This window comes from Erigeron canadensis, chromosome 8 (assembly GCF_010389155.1).
Source record: "Erigeron canadensis isolate Cc75 chromosome 8, C_canadensis_v1, whole genome shotgun sequence".
Lineage (NCBI taxonomy): Eukaryota > Viridiplantae > Streptophyta > Magnoliopsida > Asterales > Asteraceae > Erigeron > Erigeron canadensis.
In genome coordinates this window covers 1,545,398-1,565,571 of record NC_057768.1, presented here as the reverse complement: position 1 = coordinate 1,565,571, position 20,174 = coordinate 1,545,398, and the positions used below count along the sequence as shown (strand labels likewise).

The 20,174-nt window shown below is 34.4% G+C and overlaps 1 protein-coding gene across 2 annotated transcripts; it reads right to left on the bottom strand.

The window, feature by feature from the left end:
* Positions 1–12,398: 12,398 nt before the first annotated feature.
* On the bottom strand, positions 12,399–17,962 carry LOC122609876 (transmembrane protein 230-like). 2 transcript variants are annotated; one of them, XM_043782816.1, is made up of 3 exons: positions 17,761–17,962; positions 16,310–16,657; positions 12,399–12,652 (listed from the first exon to the last, which is right to left on the bottom strand). In XM_043782816.1, the coding sequence occupies exons 1-3, from the start codon at positions 17,861–17,863 to the stop codon at positions 12,573–12,575; spliced, it is 531 nt and encodes a 176-aa protein (XP_043638751.1). In that variant the 5' UTR covers positions 17,864–17,962; the 3' UTR covers positions 12,399–12,572. The 2 variants fall into 2 exon arrangements, with proteins under 2 accessions (XP_043638751.1, XP_043638752.1); XM_043782817.1 differs by having other exon boundaries at positions 16,310–16,654.
* Between the last annotated feature and the right edge of the window lie 2,212 nt (positions 17,963–20,174).

The following is a 20,174-nucleotide window of genomic DNA, read 5'->3' as shown; positions in this document are numbered from 1 at the left end:
TAAATTTGAACCACTCATGGGTGGGCCTTCGTCAAATTCGAAACAGCTGTCAGCTGGGACCTCATTTAGGTCAAATTCGAAACACCTATCAGTTGGGACCTCATTTAGGTCAAATTCAAAACAGCTATGTCTGGCCGGCTCATAACCCGAATTGACATAATCGAGAATGGTTGAAAAACTATTTATATACAGATAAAAAAAAATTAAAAATACAAAATACACTCCTATAATTATCTTATTTATAAGAAAAATAAAAAATGTTAGATTGATTAAAAAATAATAAATAAAAAGAGTTTTATAAAAATATTCCTAAAAAAAAGCCCTTCCATATTAATTCCTTTAAACCCTTAAAATAAAACACCCCCTCCCACAAAGAAAATAGATCGGCTTCTCAAAAAAATCCTCCCAAAAAAATCTCTCTCTTTCCAAAGAAAACCCTCCCATTCTCTCCCCAAAAAAATCCTCCACCCCTCCCTCTTCCAACTGCTGGCCGCCTTCTGTCACCCCCAAAAACCGCCGACCGCCGACCCTCTTTTTCAATTCATTCACAGATCCGGCTTAAATGGTGGTAGTTGGTGGTGGTCGTGGCCGGAAGTGGTTAAAAGACAGCGGTTAATGGCTTAGTTTTTAGATTTGAAAGTGTTTTTGGTGCTGGAGTGTTCGGTGGTCGTGGCCGGACGTGGGTGAAAGTAGCGGTTGTTGATTGCTTCATTTATATGGTGGTGGTCTGTGGTGGTCGTGGCCGGAAGTGACTAAAAGACGGTGGTTTACGGCTTATTTTTTAGATCTGAAACTGTTATTGGTGCTGGAGTGGTCGGTGGTCGTGGCCGTAGGTGAGTGAAAGTGGCGGCTGCTGATTGCTTCGTTTAGATGGTGGTGTTTGGTGGTGGTCGTGGCTGGAAGTGGCTGAAAGACGGCGTTTTTTTGTTTTCTTTTTAGATCTGAAAGTGTGTTTTTTAATTGGTGTTGGGTGGTTGTGGCCGGAGGTGGGTGAAAGTGGTGGCGGCCGGAGGTTGTCACATGGGTGGCCAGAGGTTGTAACATGGGGTGGCCGGAGGTGGTCGAGACTAGGCGCCGTTTTCAGTAAGTATAGATACACATATGGAAATATGTATACATATATGTATTTAAAGATCAAGTTTTGTTGCCGGAAAATGGGTGCCTACCGGAATTTTCGCCGGAAAGATTATGTTTGTATATGTGTTGTTGTATAAGTGTAAGTACATAATGTAATGTTTACAAAGTAAATCTGGAAAGAAATTAACCTTCTTGCTGCTAATTTGTAGTTAATTTCATTATGATAGTTTTAATTCACTATTTATAGTGTATTATATCTGTTAGTTTTGATTCATTTATTTAATTTTTATTTGCTAACTGTATTTTAGTGTTCCAAAATTACAATTAAATTAACTCTCTTTTTAAACAAAATTATGTTTTCAAAAATTTGACTGGTATGAAGTTACAGATAAATAGTTACAGATTATACAAAAATTATTCATGTTACAGATTATGTTTTCAAAAAAATTATGTTTTCAAAAAAATTATGTTTTCAAAAATTAACTCTCCAACTGTATCTTATTTTTTTTAAAATTATTCTTTTATTTAAATAAACAGTTACAGATTATAAAAAAATTAATTAGATAATAAAAAATGATAAAAATTACTAAAAAACTGGACAAAAATCTGACAAAAACCTGTTAAAACATTTAACTTAAAAGATAATAAAGTTTAAATTGTGTCAGTTTTAAATATATAATTAAAAAAAATGGATATTGATAGCTATAACAACATTCATGGAAAATTAAGACTAACCACCATCAGCTCATTCAAAGACACCTTCAACTTAATTACATTTTTCTACAACTCTACATTTACCGTTTCCTTTCTATATCTCGAATCATGCTCTCAAATCCTTATATTTAGTGAGGTTTCGAGATCGGATTCTAACGAGTCATGGTGTATTGCTACATTATTCACCAATCGAAAAAGCCTTCCTTGAATCTATTCAGTCTAAAGCTAACTCGATCGCCATAAAGATCGAAGCACATACAACATGTGTCGATATATAAAATCTCGTAAATAACGAAACACTCATAATTACTTCAGCAAATTGATCATACAAATATCATAAAAATAATATAGAAAATATTTATAGTCTACGTGAATCATTCACTTATGTTACAATAGTAATCATTATATTATAGATGAAGCAATAACGTACTCATTAAGTCAACATCTTGAAAAATGTGTGAAATCATAATTTTGACATTGAATGTACGTGGTTGAACATTTTCAGGTACTCAATAATATTTGAACTTTCATAATGCTGTTCAAAAAAATTGAACTTTCATAATACTATTCAACTACCTCCCGCCAAATAGAGTCGAGCCTATTTGGTAGAAATTTTTATTTCTTCGGATGAATTTCAGAGTTTTATTCTTGGCATCGATAACTTTAATTATTTAGGGTGGTTAGGGTGAAAGTAATGTAAAATTGTTGTTAAAAAAACACTAAAACAGTATACGAGTTTTTTTCTTATTTTCTTAAATGAAATTCTATTAATTATATAAAGTGAAATATAATCTATGTCAACAATATGTGATATTGGTTTTTATATTTGTTGATCTGATGACTGACACCCATTAAATCAATGTTACTGTTTTAGGAGGTTTTTGTTATTGCGATTACAAAACAGATTTTGTGTTTCATGATATATTATGTGTTTTCATAGCAGATAATCACTTTTTCATGCAAACATATTTTTGATTATTTGTATTTTACAAACGTAATACTCAGATAATCATTTCAAAATATAATCCCAACCAAACACTGGAAGTATTTTATTCACGTTAATATAAGATTTATAAAATGTTACAAACACTTTAAACTTTTAAAGACGTACATGATATGAAAGTCTTAACAAATTTGTATTCACTTGTTTAATTTTATACCAAGACGTTACACCTGTCCCTTTTTAAACATACGGTCGAAACCACAAGCAAGAAGTTGTAAGAACATGTTGATATACGAGAATGAGTCGTTTATGTATTTATTCTGTGATGGTAGTTTAGTGCTGAGAAACATTCCGTATTATCAAAGTGGAGTCAAAGAACTGTATCTATAACAAGTAAACTAGCTAATCAACCCTGGTGATTACCCGGACATGATTAACAAAATATAATAAAAAGTTCTGTATTTGATTACACTTGAATCATATGTATATGAAATTCAAGGTCCGTCATGAATTTCTTTATTTCTTATAAAAGAAAAGATTATAGATATTCGTTCTAAATTATAAAATCGTTATAAACTAAAAGGAATTTCGCGACACAGTGATTTTAGAACCCATCATACAATTATGTCAATAATGGAGGTTCATAAATATAAGGTGAAAATTAAGAAAAACCAAATAATTAGGGAACATAGCTAAAACATAAATGTAAAATTGATTAACAATGTTAAAATAATTTTAAATAGAGTTAGAATTTTATTATTTAAAAAGAAAAAGAAGCTTATAGTTATAGAACTAAAAGTTTTGTTTGAACAATATTTACAATCTTTTCCACCAAAAAAAAAAAGAATTATATAATTCCTAAGACTACTTGATCTCAAATTCTTCATACCAATCTCTACTAAAATTTTGCAACATGCAAAATTAATAAGTAACAATGGTACGGCTAGTCATAACAAACCACATCACCATAAATCGGTATACGAAATAATTAGGGTGAAGATGTAACGATAGCAAGTGGGCTACCAAAAAACCCAATACCTATGTAAGTAGTAGACATGTTTATATTCATTGCATTTGGAAGCATTTTTAAAAGTAAATCAAGCAATCAAACCTCTTGTTTTAGAATTGAATGTATAACTACAACAACATTTTTAGGCCCAACCCATTTTAAAACCGGACCAAAAATTACACAACTTGTCTGGTTACCCAATTTGTCCATTTTTAGACCTTTAAGCATAACTATGAATACCTAATTAGCAGCAAACCCGCCCCCAAATCTGAACTCATTACATGGTGATGTAAACGACTATATGAACACCTTTACTGGTTGCATACTGTTTCTAGTCATAGGTTAACCCAGGATTGATTCTAACATCTAGAGAAGGAAACATACAGTGGATGCCATTCAAAAAAAAGAGCATGCAATGGACTTAATATGACATATTTAAACAGAAGGATGATTTTACACTTGTGTTCATTTTAAATTATCATACACCTTTGTTTCATTTTCAATCCCTGGATACATTATTTGACGCTTCTTTAAAAGATGTGTTTCATTTTCAACTCCTGAACACATTATCCCGTGCTTATCTAAAAGTTGTATTTCATTTTCGATGCCATCAGAATCACTATGCTTTGGTCTTCATCCAGAATACCCTGTGCACGTGGACATGTTCTGGTTTGGAGTTTAAGCTCAAATAATACATCCAAATAAATTGCATTCATGACTTCATGCAGCAAAGTATTGAACTTGTGATGACAAGGCTAAACTCACCAAAAAGACCATTATAGCAAAATTCTTATATGCAGCATCAACTTGAGTACTACTGCTACCATATATGATAATGCCCCTCAGGAGGTGTTCCCAAGTGAGATTTTTAGTTTCATCTACCAGGATAATGACAATGTTAGTCACATGTAAAAAAAAAGTTTAACATATTATTATAGCACGTAAAATCTAAGAGCAAAGCAGATCCACCTCTGGTTGAGCAAGATTAGAGGCAACAATTTCTAGCCATTAAGTTATTTTCAGACCTTGCTACAAATACTTGATCGATGTTTATAGAATACAAGTAGCATGTAAAAATTTTAAAAGTAGAGTAATGCAATTGTACATTTCCGAACCTCGAGTGCTCTAAACCATACAAAATAGAAGAGAAATTACCTAAAAGATAAACGGGCAGCAAAGTGACCAAAGTGTAATGGTTATATTAGAATATTAGGTTTTAATTGTTACAATACAGTTATTGTAAATGAATTTTGGTGCATTAATAGTTAAGAACCTGTCCTGAAAGTTTTGGGCCATACGTTCAACCTAAGCCTTGTTTAACCAATATATCACCACAATCTAATAGTAAATTGTCTTTAGTGAAAAAAATTGATTAAGATAGAATCGGCATTTCGATACTTAGAAGGTATAAAGATGAACCAGTTTCTAGAACGACAATATCGATAGTTTATCTTCCCGGAAACATCTCAATAGTTTCTCTTCTCAGAAGAGCGTTTTGTTTTGATCAAAACTGGTTTTAAAAACATATAACCACATCACAATCAGCAAAAAAAAATAAAACTACATATAAATGAAAAAATGACATGAGAAAATATAAATAAATATGAACTTGAAATTTGAAGGAAACCATAATAATAAGAAACCCTAAAACATATAAAAAGAGGCATTAAAGATGAAGATATCGAGGCATTAGGTGCCCACTTAGTTGTCGAATAGAGCCTATCATCAACTCATTATAGTGAATTGATATATATCCATGCTTTTAAATTCTAATATCATGAAAGCTAAAAAAAAAGTAAGAGGCGCTCACCAGAACTTTTCTTTTGCTAATTTCAAAATTATCTTGCAAACAGCTTCCTGCATAACAAATAACAAAGTGAAAAAAGTATATACATCTTTTAACTTCCATGGATGTAGCAGCCATAATCCCCAAAATAAGTTTTTCAGATGTCCCAAAATTTGGTCATACTTCAAATACTTTCATAATTTAAAATTGATCTCAAAATACTTATCTTTGTATATTGGTTTGAGCATATACCTTCTAAATATAGTAAAGAACAGGAATTTAGAGTAAGTCTCTGCGAGTTATCTTTAAACGCATAATCGAGATAAGTTTGGCACAAACTGTGATTCAAATGAGTATATATATTTGCATTGATAAACAATGTTTGAAATTGAAAAAAAAAACTTGCATTTGGAAAGAGTGTGTAACAACCACCTTGGAAATGTAGTAAATTAGTTTCTCAAATTTTATCTAAGTTCTTAACGTGCTTTAGACTTAAGATATGTGCTCACATGAAGGTCAATTCGATCTTAAACCTTGAATTATGAAGACGAGTTTATGAATTTAATATGATAAAATACTAGATTTCGAGTCGTAAATGTTCGTATTTATGAAAGTTCTAGTTCAAAATGTTTGCAAATGGCCCTTGCAATTATGGAGTTCATTTAATATAGGAAAGGTATATAAAGAAAGGAAGGGGAAACCTAGTGGGAGAAAACAACTATTCATTCATCTTCTTCATCTCACCTTTCTCTCTCTAAAACACACACTTGCAGCCTCCATTCACACACACAAAATTCATCTTTTGATTTTGGGTTGTTAAATCAAAATCCTTTGTACTTTTAGCATCCTTGTGATAATCAAAACAAATTTCTAACATCAAATTTCAGGTAACAACAAAAAATTTTGAGTTTTTGATCAAATTAAAAGTGTATTTTTCAAGTATTATGTTCTTGATGATTTGGTCCAGTTTTGATCGAAAATCGTGTTAAAAGTTAATGGGTTTATGTCTAAATATGCCTAACATCATTTTTGTGAACAAATTTGGGTCATAACATGTTTTAATCTACAAAACCCATTTTTGAAAATAAGGGAAAACTTTTTCTTGATGTGTCACACCTTGTTTATGTTATGGACGATCTTGAAATGGGTAAAAGTGTTAATGATTAGCGTTATTGTAGGTATATGTACTAGTTTTATGTTCTAACCAGTCCCGAAATCGATCTAGAATCCCCGAATTGTGTGTTTGTACCTTTCAGCCCGTTTGAGAGGTGGGACGGTCTTGAGTGAGACGATCTTGGTCCCCAAGATCGTCCTAGGCAGCCTATTGGTACCTTGAGTTTGCTCGTTCGATCTTGTGTGGTGTTATGTTGTTGGTACGTTGAATGGGTAATTGATCCTTTGGATTGGTTTTGCTCAAACACTTGTTTAATTCGAGCAATCATGTGTCTTGATCTTGTCTTGGTATCTTGAGAGACGATCTTGGCTAAGGTAGAAACTAAAACGATCTTGCACTTGAAACCCTAAAACGATCTTGCCCTTGAAACCTTGAGACGATCTTGAAGTCTTGTGTACTTGAAACGATCTTGATTTAAGCCTAACCTAAAACGATCTTGGACCCTAGCTCCTAGGACAATCTTGAGCTTCATAGCTAGGATGATCCTGAGACATCATCAGCTAGGACGACCTTGAAACATGGGAGCCAAGACGATCTTGTACCATACCCTAGACAAACTTGTTCCATAGCTTCTCACGCTTAACCCTAAATCAATCTAATCATGTACATGATCACCAAACCAAGTTCATAACATTATTTTCATTCGATTAAACACATCTAAGGCTACACATTAACATCAAAACTAATTCATGAATCGATCTAGAACAACGATATAGTGCAAACTCTAATTGAGCACATTAAGGATATGTCCTATCTTGATCATTAAAGTACGAATTCTATGACCAACTAAATTGAGTTCTTAAGGTTAAAAGATCATTATTAAAGGCACATACAACTCATTATTACGATAAGTACTTATGTGTGAGTTCAAAGACGTTCATTTCGGGTCTAGTTTATGTAAAACACTTTTGAGTCAAAGCATTCAAGGATCTTTAAGGGACCAAATCATCAGATCATCAAGGACAACTCAGTGAATAATTAATCACAAGAACTAATACATGTATTCATCTATGCTCAGTGACTTGTGATTAGGTTTACATCAAGACGTACTTGGATTCAAATAGATATATCTTACTTATATCTGCACTCATTCTCTGTGCTTGTAAACTACGCTTGTACCGGATCACTGTGAGTCTTCGTAGCCCCTTTTTCTTTACTTACGTTTTGGGGTGAAAGGAATACTACATATGTTTTCATATATGTCGTAACTGCTTTTACTACTCTATGGCTATCTGACTACTTGTTACATATCAGCCGGTCCTGTTGAGGATTGTGTGTGCTCGCTTATACATATTAGCCGGTCCTGTTGAGGATTATGTGTGCTCGCTTATACATATTAGCCGGTCCTGTTGAAGATTGTGTGTGCTCGCTTATACATATTAGCCGGTCCTGTTGAGGATTGTGTGTGCTCGCCTTATACGTATTAGCCGGTCCTGTTGAGGATTGTGTGTGCTCGCTTTATACATACTTGTCGGTCATGTTGATGACTGTGTGTGCACGATTATATACAAACGCTTACTTATGTGCAAGTCGGTCTCTAGCCACATTATGCTACTTTACTCTCGAATTCTATTGATGGCATAAAATGTTTTTATACATCTTGTTAATGAATACAAACCTACGAACTCACCAACCTTTGTGTTGACACGTTTAAGTATTCCTTTCAGGTATTCAAGCTAATCGTGGCTAGGAATGGTAGCATGGGACTTTTAGCAGAATGCAGGCTAGGTTTTGAAGTTTGCATGCTCTTGTTTATGCTTGATGGCAATATGCCTAACCTTTTCCCCTGAGTGGGAACTTATCTTATCTTTATTTGAATGCTCGCTTGAACATGTGTGGGATGACTTCTCTTATGCTTGTTTGACTATGTAAACGACTATTAATGCCTATTCTATGCACTCATTTAGTATTCCTATGTAACATCCATGTGCGCGTGTGCTTTATCTTACATCCCGAATTTTCCGCCTTAGTCGGGGTGTTACAGAGTGTGATATAATCAGAGAATTTACTGTTAATCAAGCTAAGTAAGCATCAAAAAGTTTATTTGATAAAGTAAAAGACAACTAAATTACTGTAATGAGTAATAAGCACCCACTTGGCCACTTTGTCCCTAACAAAGCTAACCGAATTCAATTTAAATAATAACCCATAAGGATTCATCCGTAGAATTGGAGAAGCCACCAATATTAGAAGAAAATTTCTATAACTAAACACAATCATTAGCTATTTACTCATAAAGCTCAATGATTATGTGATGTCTTACTTGTAACATGAACACTCTTTAATATGTTATTTCTATTTTGCAAAAAGAGCCTACTGAATATCATTGAAAGGGAGCTATAAGGGAATGATGCAGGCAACAACATTATTGCATCTACTCAAAGTTTGACACCAAAAAAACATAAACTATTATATGCCACTTTTCAGTTACATATAAAAAAACATACATCACATAATATACTTGTAGTTTCATTATATGCCACCATCAATTAGAACTATCATTTAATTTATTCAAATTAATAACATATTAAATTTGAGACACTAATAATTTTCTTTTAAAATATACATCTTTTACCTTCCATGGCTGTTTAGCAGTTATAATTCCAAATATGTATGCAATCGGTTCACCAAAAATAAATGAATAATCGTTTTCCCAAAAAAAAAACCTAACTGCCAAAAAGAAAAAAAAAAACCCTAATTTTAAATGAGAATATACCTATTATGGCTTCAACATAATTTCTAATCATCAATATGCCCATCGATGGAGATGGAAAAGGTTGAGAAAAAAAATGGAAATAAGAATAAGATATGAATCAGAAATCATAAAGAAAGAATAAGAAAGAAGAACGTAGCTAGAAAGAAACTTTGGGTGGGGTTTTTTTGAAACACATGGAGGCTGGAGCGTTTGCCACGTGGCATCCTAAAAAATTGTCAAGTTGTTCCATCCTAAAAAAAACGAAGAAGAAGCTAACAGCCCACTTATATATTAAAGTTATTAAGATATTAACAAATTAGTATATTTCTATTTTATAACTCACTTCGCATTAGACGTTTTCCTTTGCTACTTTTGAAAGAAACTTTCCTATATTATTTTTCTCATATTTCTAAAACAGTCAAGAGTGAGGAAGTTTAAATGTTTCCATTTGCTTCTTCTTTTTTTATTTCAACCTACATTCAATTCGGTTCATTTATCCTTGTTAACAATGACGAGTATAGTACTCGCGTAATGCGGAGACAGTAGTGGGGAAAATGGTCTGCTTTATTATGGATTTTGGGTAATTACGTAAAGAAAAAAAATAAAAAAGTATAAGGGCAAATAAAGTATTTTAAATACAGAAATATTTAATAGGGGGGGCTTTACTTTATTAGGGAGTAGAAATATTATATACTCGTAAGAAATGTGTTTCGATTGTATAATTTATGTTTGGTATGTTTATTTTGATTTCGGGTTTTGTGGGTTCTCTTGATTATTCAATTTGTTTGCAGTAGATTTTTGAAGGAGTTGTTATTTTGGCTTTGATTTTCATGGAAGCTTATTCTATTTTAGTAGATCGAGTATGTTGTTTGTATTATTATCTTTTCTTAAAAGAACTTAATGCTCAGCTAAAACTTTTTAAATAATTGTGTAAACAAGTCTATTGTACTTTTTTTAGTTTTTTGTTGTCTTATTTCTTTGAACAATTTTTAGCTTTTATTAACGTCGTCTGGTTTTGGCCCATCAAATATATTAATTCTGGCTTCGCCATTGGCTCAAACCTTATCTCTCTTACATCAATTAATTTTAAATTCACCATCACACCACCGCGCCGCCGCACATCGCCGCCACCATTGCCACCGTCACCATACCACCGTTGCTACCACCATCGCTGTTACATTGTGCGGACGTGCGTTTAGTATTCTTAAAACCATGATCTTACATGTTTTTTTTTTTTCTTTTTTTTTTTTTTTTTTCATGTTTACTATGACATCGGTCGATTGGGGTAAGGAAGGGGATAATAATATGTCAATAATCAACACGTAGATGAAATAATTAATTAAGATCTAGACTTGTAGTTATGATATTGAGAAGTAAATGGGTTAGCACATGGTTTGACTCTGATCAGTACGTAGCTAAGAAAGTAAACTATTTTTTTTAAATGTTAATCAATTGGGCCATTTAGTTGCGCTTGATACTCCCAAATCCCATAAATCATAAGGTCGTTATCCAATAAAACGATTACTAGCATAGTAGCTACGGGATGTGACCATGACAAACAATATATATTATCACGATATGTTGGTACCTTAATGATTTATTTGATATTTAGCATGTTATAAGTGAATTTGTACAATTTTGAAGTAATTTTAATTAGTCAGAATTTACAAGTTATTCATTTAAAGTATATGTAATGGTTAAGTTTAAATTATATCAACACAGTATCCGCGTAATGAGACGACAGCGGCGACGACGACGGTCTAGTTGTGACAGTGACTTGTGGTGATGTGGCGCTACCATTGGTGGTGTCGGTGTCGAGTGGTGTATGTTGATGTAAATGTGGTAATTAATTTTTTAAAAAAATAGGAGCTTAAAGTGTAAATGAATAAGGTAAGGGTTTAAGGAATAAATTTTTTCATTATGGACAAACGGGTTAATTTCTAATGACTCTTCTTAGGGGGTTCATTAAAGACAACTGAGTCATTTTAGAACTAGACTTTTTTGTAACTCTTTAGAACTAGACTTTTTTGTAACTCTTTCCAAAAGATGGAGGTTTAGAATTTTCATGAAAAAGTAAAGATAAAGATTATACGTAAATCATTTCTTTAAGCTAAAGTTACAATTGAGAATTTGATATAGTTGACGCCTGAAAACACATGTAATTTCCAATCTTTGAATGGTAAATAGTGTTTAGATACACAGTAAGGGTGCCAGATAGTTTGAACTTTGAATATGGCTTTTTTGTGTCTATTATTTGCGAGGATATTCGACTTCTCTTTTATAAAACTGAAGTCCAAGGGTGCCCGAGCTTATGGAAATTTGCCTGTATGGGAACTTCATAGTTTGGTAGGTTGATAGGATTCATTAGTGAGTAGTTAGTAATTAGCTTATCAAGTAGTAAAGTAACTCTCAATGCTGTCTTTTACGGGTTTTTGGGTCCCAATACCGTCTTCGACAGTGTATGGGGAGGTTGAATTGTAGACAGACTTACCCCTACCAAAGGTAGAGAGGCTGCTTCCATGTGACCTCCAGCCTTGTTGGGCGTGAAGACCCTTGACCTCTGTCTCCAGAGGCAAGGGCTCCAACCACTGATCCAACCCAGCTTGTTTTCGCTTATCAAGTAATGTAATTATAAATTCCTATCAAAGTTGAAAATCAATAAATCTACATTATGGATGATCAAAAAGATCGAATTGGTTGATACATGGCGTTTGTATACGTGCGTTGCTTTTGTTAAATTACTTTGTGTGCGTTTGAACATCAAATCTCCAATGATCCGCACATTTTCTCTTCATTGTGACATCTATTTCCTTATACACATACTGTCTACATTTTAACTTCCATTCTTCCAATACCTTATCCTGTTGATGCCAATTTAGTTCCACAGTATCAAGAGCCTCTCAAGTTTACTCTTTGATCAAAATGAACCTACATCCTTCCAATTCGCATACTAACAATAACATGCATCCAATAATAACAGGAAAATGGAAAACCAGCTGATACAAGAAAAAGAACTCAACAAATTTCTGTAAGCACAAAACCATGGTTTCTGTGACTTTGTACATGTCGAATTCCTAAAACGACATTAAAAAAGAAAGATATGATCACTATATATACAGTCAAACAAAAAGGTACCCAACTACAACTGCAGAAACCAGGAAGACCGCATGACACCTAGTAACTAGGGATGGCAGTAAAATGGTAGCCTTGAGCACCCCTCCATGAATAATATGCAATGCGAGTCTCGTAGAATCCTAAATATAGAATTATCGTCAACAAGTCTAACAAAAAATAAAAGATATGCTTGAAAATCTTATAAAGCCTGATTCAGATGCACAAAATTATCAAAACTACTCAAAATCTGCAACTTCAGTGTAAGTTAAACCGAATTAACATGTAATCATTGACATATATGACTCCTATAGTCCTATGACTATAACCTGCTACAAAATATTAGTATGTCCCATAAGTAGCATGGTGGGCAGCGCAGAGAGTGGTCAAGTGATCAAAACGGGTACAAATGACTGAATTTGTTTGACCCATCCCCACTTCTGTGTCCAATAATTTATTTCATTAGTGACCCTTGGAGATACAAGTTGAATTAAACAATGCTCCAGTTTTTAAACAAAATTATTTGGGAGGTTGCAAAAAGATTAATTAGACTTCAGTTGATGTTTATATGTTTTATCCTTTTGTCCTTTCCTTTTTAACTTTGAATTCATTACAAAAAAAAACGAAGCAATTATACGAGTTTTTACATATATGGCAGAGGTGTCATTGTAAGTTTGTAACCCATTATCCCTGTTCACCTATATATGGCAAAGGTGTCAATGTATCCCTGTCTACCTATAAGTTGGGTTGTCTTGATATCTCTAACAGATAAGACTTCACAATTTAGCTAATAAAGAAAATGGATCAAGGGTGACAACTATGTCAATTGGTTGAGAATTGTCCTATATGACTTTATTTACAATAACAAATACTTTTCTTTATATCTTGTTAGATATAAGGGGGGAGGGAGCCGAAAGGTTCAACCTTTCCATCTCCTTTCAACTATCCAATCAAATTACTCCACCTCATTTCAACCCTCCAACCATTTTTCAACCTTTTTTAGTGGCAACCATCACTCCCAAGTCCCAACCTTTCCTTCACATTTTAATAATTTATCCTTAACATTTATAAACTTTACATAATTAACCCTTTTAAATATAACTAACCAAATATATAAAGAAAACACATACATTCATTTAGCGATTAAAGATTTAAAGATACAAAACATAAAATAAAATAAAAACACATACATTTTATTACGAATAAAAAAAAACTACATAAATAAATCGGCAATCGGTGTTGGTTGAGCCGTCGGGTCGTCGAGATAGGATAAATTTAGTCTCCCAACGTGCTCTGTAAGATCATATCGAAGACGATGATGAACTTCTTCATCTTCTATCTCATCTACTGCATTGAACTCCCCTATCCACAATACGAACCAGTGATATTGCCCTTCCATCATCCTTTATAATCATGTTGTGCAATATAATACACGCGTGTACGATGTTGGTAATCTTGTCGACCGTCATCGCTCGCATTGGCCGACTCAAAATCCCCCATTTTCCTTTCAAAACACCAAACACTCGCTCTACATCCTTTCTTGCCGATTCTTGAACTTTCTTGAACTTCATGTCATTTGTTTTAGTCGGATATGGCATTATCTTGACATGAGTCGCCCACCTAGGATAGATTCCATCGGTAAGATAGTATCCCCGTTTGTAACGACGGTCGTTTACGGTAAAAGACGAGTCAGGAGCCGTCGAATTTCGCTCCCTCGTATACAAACTCGATTCATTCAAGACATTAAGCGGCCCTGGAGGACCAAAAAAAGTATGCCAAATCCACAAGTCTTGTAAAGCAACGGCTTCAAGCGTAACCGTGGGGTATGGATGATCACCTCTTTTGTATTGTCCCTTCAACGCTTTAGGACAATTTCTCCAAACAAAATGCATACAATCAAGACTTCCTAGCATTCCTAGAATTATGTGTCTCCGTTCATGCGTTGCGTACAACCGGGCAACATCATGACTAGTGGGCCTACGTAAGTACTCGTCACGAAATAACTCGACGACCGCGCTGCAAAAATGATCAAGGCTTTCGCAAGAAGTTCTCGCTGCCATGCACAGGTAGTCATCAAAGTTATCCGGAGGGTTTCCCGTTCCGAGTTGTTCCACCGCGGATGTGCATTTTTGTATGGCAGCTAAACTCTTTCTCCCCGACCGATCTACACGCTCTTGAAAGTAAACGAAACGTTGCTCAATATCAGTAACAATCTTTAAAAACAACCTTTGACTCATTCGAAATCTTTCACGAAACCAAACCGGGCCAAACTTTGGGTTTTCAACAAAGTAGTCACGCATAAGCGTTTCGTGAGCTCGTTCCTGAAACCGCTCGATGTAGGTACGGGTTTCCGTTGAGCTTCTCGTGTCGTCTTCAACCGCGTCAAGAACACTTTGCAAAAAAGGTAGGCTACTACCCGTGGATAAATTCGGAAACGACAAAGGAATTGAAAATTCCGAAGCCGAAGAAATCTCTTCGGACGACGATGATGAAGATGAAGTTAATGGATCCATATGATGAAAAAATGTTAATATTTGTGTTTGAATTGAGAAATATAGGGTAAATATGGAGTTTGCTTGTGTTTTTGGTAGTATACATTCAGCCATATATATATAGACATTCAAAAAAAAAAAATTCCAGACTTGTCACTTTTAGTCCCTGGAGCGTCCAGATTTACACCATTGGTCCTCCCAACGGTCACATGACCGTTTGGAAAGTTACACCATTGGTCCCTGTCTTCTCCAACTCGCAGCGAGTTCAGAGCTCGCCCCACCCAGCTCGCCGCCATCTCGCGTCCGTTGCAACCATTTTGCCGCCATCTCGCCACCAACTATCCTTCGGCTCCCTCCCCCCTAAGGGTTGGTCAGGGGGTTGGCTACATGTGACTGGATCGAGGGTTTGAATCCTGTGGGCGGTTGCCAGCTTTCAATGCATTTCTTATTATTAGAACTACTAACTAGTTGTTGGGAGGGATTAATTCAATGGTTTGTGGATTCAAAGTGTCCCAAAACAATTTGGAATATTGTGCAGAGGATCGGTTTGGCTGCTTGTGTGTATTGGATTTGGAAGGAAAGGAATAGCAGAACATTTAATCAAGTTAGCATTCCTAAAGAGAAGATTAGAGATAAAGTTATGGAATGTGTCAAACTTAGACTTCTGACTCTTAAATTTAAGAGTTGCAGGGCTAGTGATGAATTAAAAAACAAATGGGAGATGACTTAAATGGGTAATACTGTAAAGTTTGGATGGAGATGACTTTTTTAACAACATGTTGTGGAAGCATATTTTGAATGGAAGGTGATATGCCTTTGAAAATAGGCTGCTGGTTTGGTACCTTGGAAATACTATTGCAAAATCTTGGTATGAGATATGGTGATTGCTGAGATACATATAGTTTGATATGTGAGTTAGTAGATATAACGTTAATGGAATATAGTTTTAAAATTTAATGTATAGTATAGGTGTATATGAGATCTCTATGAGTAAGTGGTTGGGATTGTCAATCACTGAAACTGGGATTGGCGTTGTATTGGTTTTGGAGATATAAAATTTGCCGTTTGATTAAAAAAATAATAACTACTTGTTCAATATATATACACACATATATTTCACCTTTTAGATCAAAATATGGAGGAACAAAATGTTCAACAGGTTGGCCCCGACACGGCCAGTATTTATACTTTACTTGTTCTAAGCCAATGCAGCCCACCCAATTTAACACCTCTACCATGTCAAGTGAAATTACCTCTTTTACCTATCCTAATGACATAAGGTGAAGTAATACAGTTGAAATACCATACCTGGGAGGAAGGTGAGTGTCCCGAGTCCCAACAAGCCATATGCCTGAGCTCTATCCCCTCCCATGTGACCAGTAAAGATGAATAACGAAAGTAGGAGGAGCACACATCCAAAGAAAAGAAGAAAAAGTGCAAGCGCAACAGCTTTCCATGGGACTTTATCTGACCTTTCTGGAGCCAGGTCAAACCGAGGGTCAAATGTGGCCTCCCTGCCAGTATTGTCTTCATCGACAGCAAGACGACTGTAATTGATGTTCCTTCTAGACGTCATATCAACTGATTCCAACTCTGAGTTATTAAAAAGAAGTTCTAAAATACCACAAGCATCCAATCCAATTTCAAACTGACCTGCTTTAATATACATCAGAGTAAACGCCATGTAACTTTTAAAGGAATAAATTATCCAAGACCAACTGACTTCACATTTTGCATGAAGAAATGTTACACTAACAAATCAATGTTCCAATTTACAAACTGAAATGGACCAATGATTTACGTGTCTTTATTCATTCCATATGTTATTGGTGACACATTAGTTTGTAACTTTGTAAGTGTAACATTTCTCTTTTTCACTTACCTAAGCATGTTAAAAACTGTGATCAACCAATAACAGAATAGCTTTAACAATAAGCACAAAAACAAAGACACAATATATCCTCAGAAAACAAAGACATTGATGATCAAACAAGTACACACGCAAAAGATCAGAAGATCCCAAAGAGCATAAAGATAAAAGATTTTATATATGCATGTACAAAAGAAGAGATATGACTGACATGCCTAATCGGTAGGCCTAAAAATCAACCTAATCTCTTCATTAGATGACACGTGAAAATTGAATATATATCTGTCCTCATCTTTTGCTTTCATTTTGTCACATGTGATGATCACATTTTTAGGTTAATGTTAATGTAGGCAAAACTAATCATTTTCCATATAAGAATCAATAACATAAAGAATTCATTTGGTAATTCATGTGTTACATATGTAACCTAAATACACTTACAAAATTACATTCTTGTTATGTTACTGCATGTAGGTACGTCACAGTCAAAACTACCACACAATTATCTATGTTGTAAATTTGTTGTGTCCGCTCCGTAAATTACTTTCACAGTCAAATTAAGTTTGTTTTTCATATGTCTTGGGTTCCATAGCAAAACGGAAATCTTAATTTCGGATTTTACAATGGAAGAACTACCCCTGGTCCTAGATACACGCTGCATAAGTCACCATTCTCAAAAATCTTGTCCTTTAGGCTGCTTAGTTCCCGTAAAATGAATACATGTTTGTGTGTATCCATGTTTGTCCTTTAGGCTGCTTGGTATTACTGTATGATTATTTAAAAGTCTATGTTCTAAAGAAAAATCATAATTATAATGATAATAACAAAGGGATTTAGGTTACAAATAAATAAAGAAAGAAAGAAGAAAATGGGGGGTGGAAGGACTTACAATTGGGGAATGAATTAAAAGGAGGGGGAAGGTGAGTCGGCAAAAGGGGTTTCAGCCGACGATGTTTAACACCAAATCTATAATAATTCTTTTTATTTTGCATTCCATTCCATCCCTTCCCCTGGTTTTTATTTTTTATATTTATTATTTATTTATTTATATAAATCGTCTCCCCCCCGGTCGTCTTCCCGACATCAAAATAAACATCACCCTCAAGCCCTTTTTACTTGAAAAAGGTTTGATATGCCTATACGGCTAACGCCTATATCTATGGCTGCGATTAAAAAAAGACACTGGTAACACCACCAGGTCAACGGTCAACCCCATCAGGGTATTAGCGGCAACATCGCTGCTAACGATGATTGAAAAACGTGAGCCACGTCACCACTATTTGCGGCGACGTCGCCGTGAATAGTGGGCCCCCCACCGACTGATATCTGATAAAATGATGCCATACTTCGATAGGATAAAATGATGGCAGCCCATCGTTTTCAAACACTATATGTAGTCGTCGTTTTCATAATGAATCAATGTATCTTTCAAATATTTTTTTCAAACATATGAATCATCGTTTTCATAACTAATCATCGTTTTCAAACACTATATGTAGTCGTCGTTTTCATAACGCAAATTGTATCTTTCCTTTTCAAGCGTATTGTGTCTTTCGTTTTCAGACATTGCTTTTTCGTTTTCATAGCCGCTGGCAATTTCGTTTTCATAGCTGATGGTATATTGGCGTATGTTTATATATATATGTTATGAATATAGATGTAGATATTATACATATGTGTAAATATATATATATATACAAGGTTTTTTATCCGCACGATGTGCGGATATTAAATTTATTTTTTAAAAGTTTTAATATTGACATTGAAATCAATAATATATATAATGTTCAACATTTAAATACCAAAAAAAAAAAAATTAAACTTAGTTGAACATATTTAGAAACCTAATGGTGTTGTGCTACTTGAATAGTGAAAATTAGTTTAAATGAGATTGACAGTATCTTGTGGCTGCATATTTGTTTTAAATATCGTATTTGATCAGGAATAATTGTAATTACAACCCATGTTTTTATTAAAACAATTGCTACCCGTGAAAAAAATGAACCCGCATAACCCGTAACTTCAATGAATCAAATTGTGATATCATTATCTAGTTAGAAATATTTAAATTCCTATAATGAAACGATTTTGATAATATACGATTTGATTAAATGAATCCAAGATCAAAAAAGTTAGATAAAGAATATTGTCTTTACAGGGAAAAAAAAAATATATAGAAAATTTAAACTCATATTTAAGTTTATACGGTTTTAGTTTTCTTTTTTGCATATGAGATTTGTTTCTTAAATATAAGGGATTTGATTTCTTAAGTTTGTATATAAATATCTTTTTTATTTAATATTTAATGGATAAATATTGTAAAAAAAATGTGATAATGACACATAGGATAAAAATCTATGTGGCAAATTTTAAAAATAGCTTTATATTGAGGAGAGCTTTAAAAGGTTAGAATTCCTATTGTTTTAATAAATATATAGATATATAGTATGGACACCATCAATAGTTAACGAACTAGATGTTTACTTGAATTGTTTCAAATGGATAGTTTGGAGGATATTTGGGCAGACCCAGAAAACGTACGTATTGAAGTGCCGGATAATGTGTTTGAGCAACCTGATGCAGACGATGAATTTGAATGCGAAGCTGAGGACTTTGAAACTGATGAGGTGTTCGGTTCTGTTGAAGAATTGACGGAGTGGGCTCAAAGAACAACAATGGATTTGGGTTATGTTCTGGTCATACGGCGGACAAACAAAAACTCAAAAGATGTGGTCAATAGAGTGACACTTATATGTCACCACGGTGGAGCGCGCGATGCAAGGTTAATTGAGCCACCCAAACGGTCCAGTAAGATAGGTTGTCCCTTCACTTTAATAGGCCGCCCTGGGCGTGATGGTGGTTGGAGGTTAACTGTCAAGGATTGGAGACACAATCATGATCCAACTACCGATCTGCAAGGGAATGCGTACGCGAGACGGATGGCGGATGAAGAAAAGGAATATGTGGGGAACCAATCTGATCATGGTTTGTACCCACATCAGATCCTGGTAAACTCAAACTTGAATTTCCGGGAAACCTGACTCGGAAATGAGACATTACCAACTTCCTGAAATCGAGACGGAGGTCGGGCCAAGCAAAGCGTACTCCAATGCAGGTACAAACATCAAATATTATCTTGCACTACGTTGTTGGAAGTGACTTATTTACTATATCTTGTTCACTTTTTGCAGGTTATGTTCTCACTATTGCAGGAGAAAAAGTACTTTTACTAGTTCACCACAAATAACAAAAATGGACGCTTGGAGAACCTATTTTTCATTCATCCAACATCAATGACCCTAT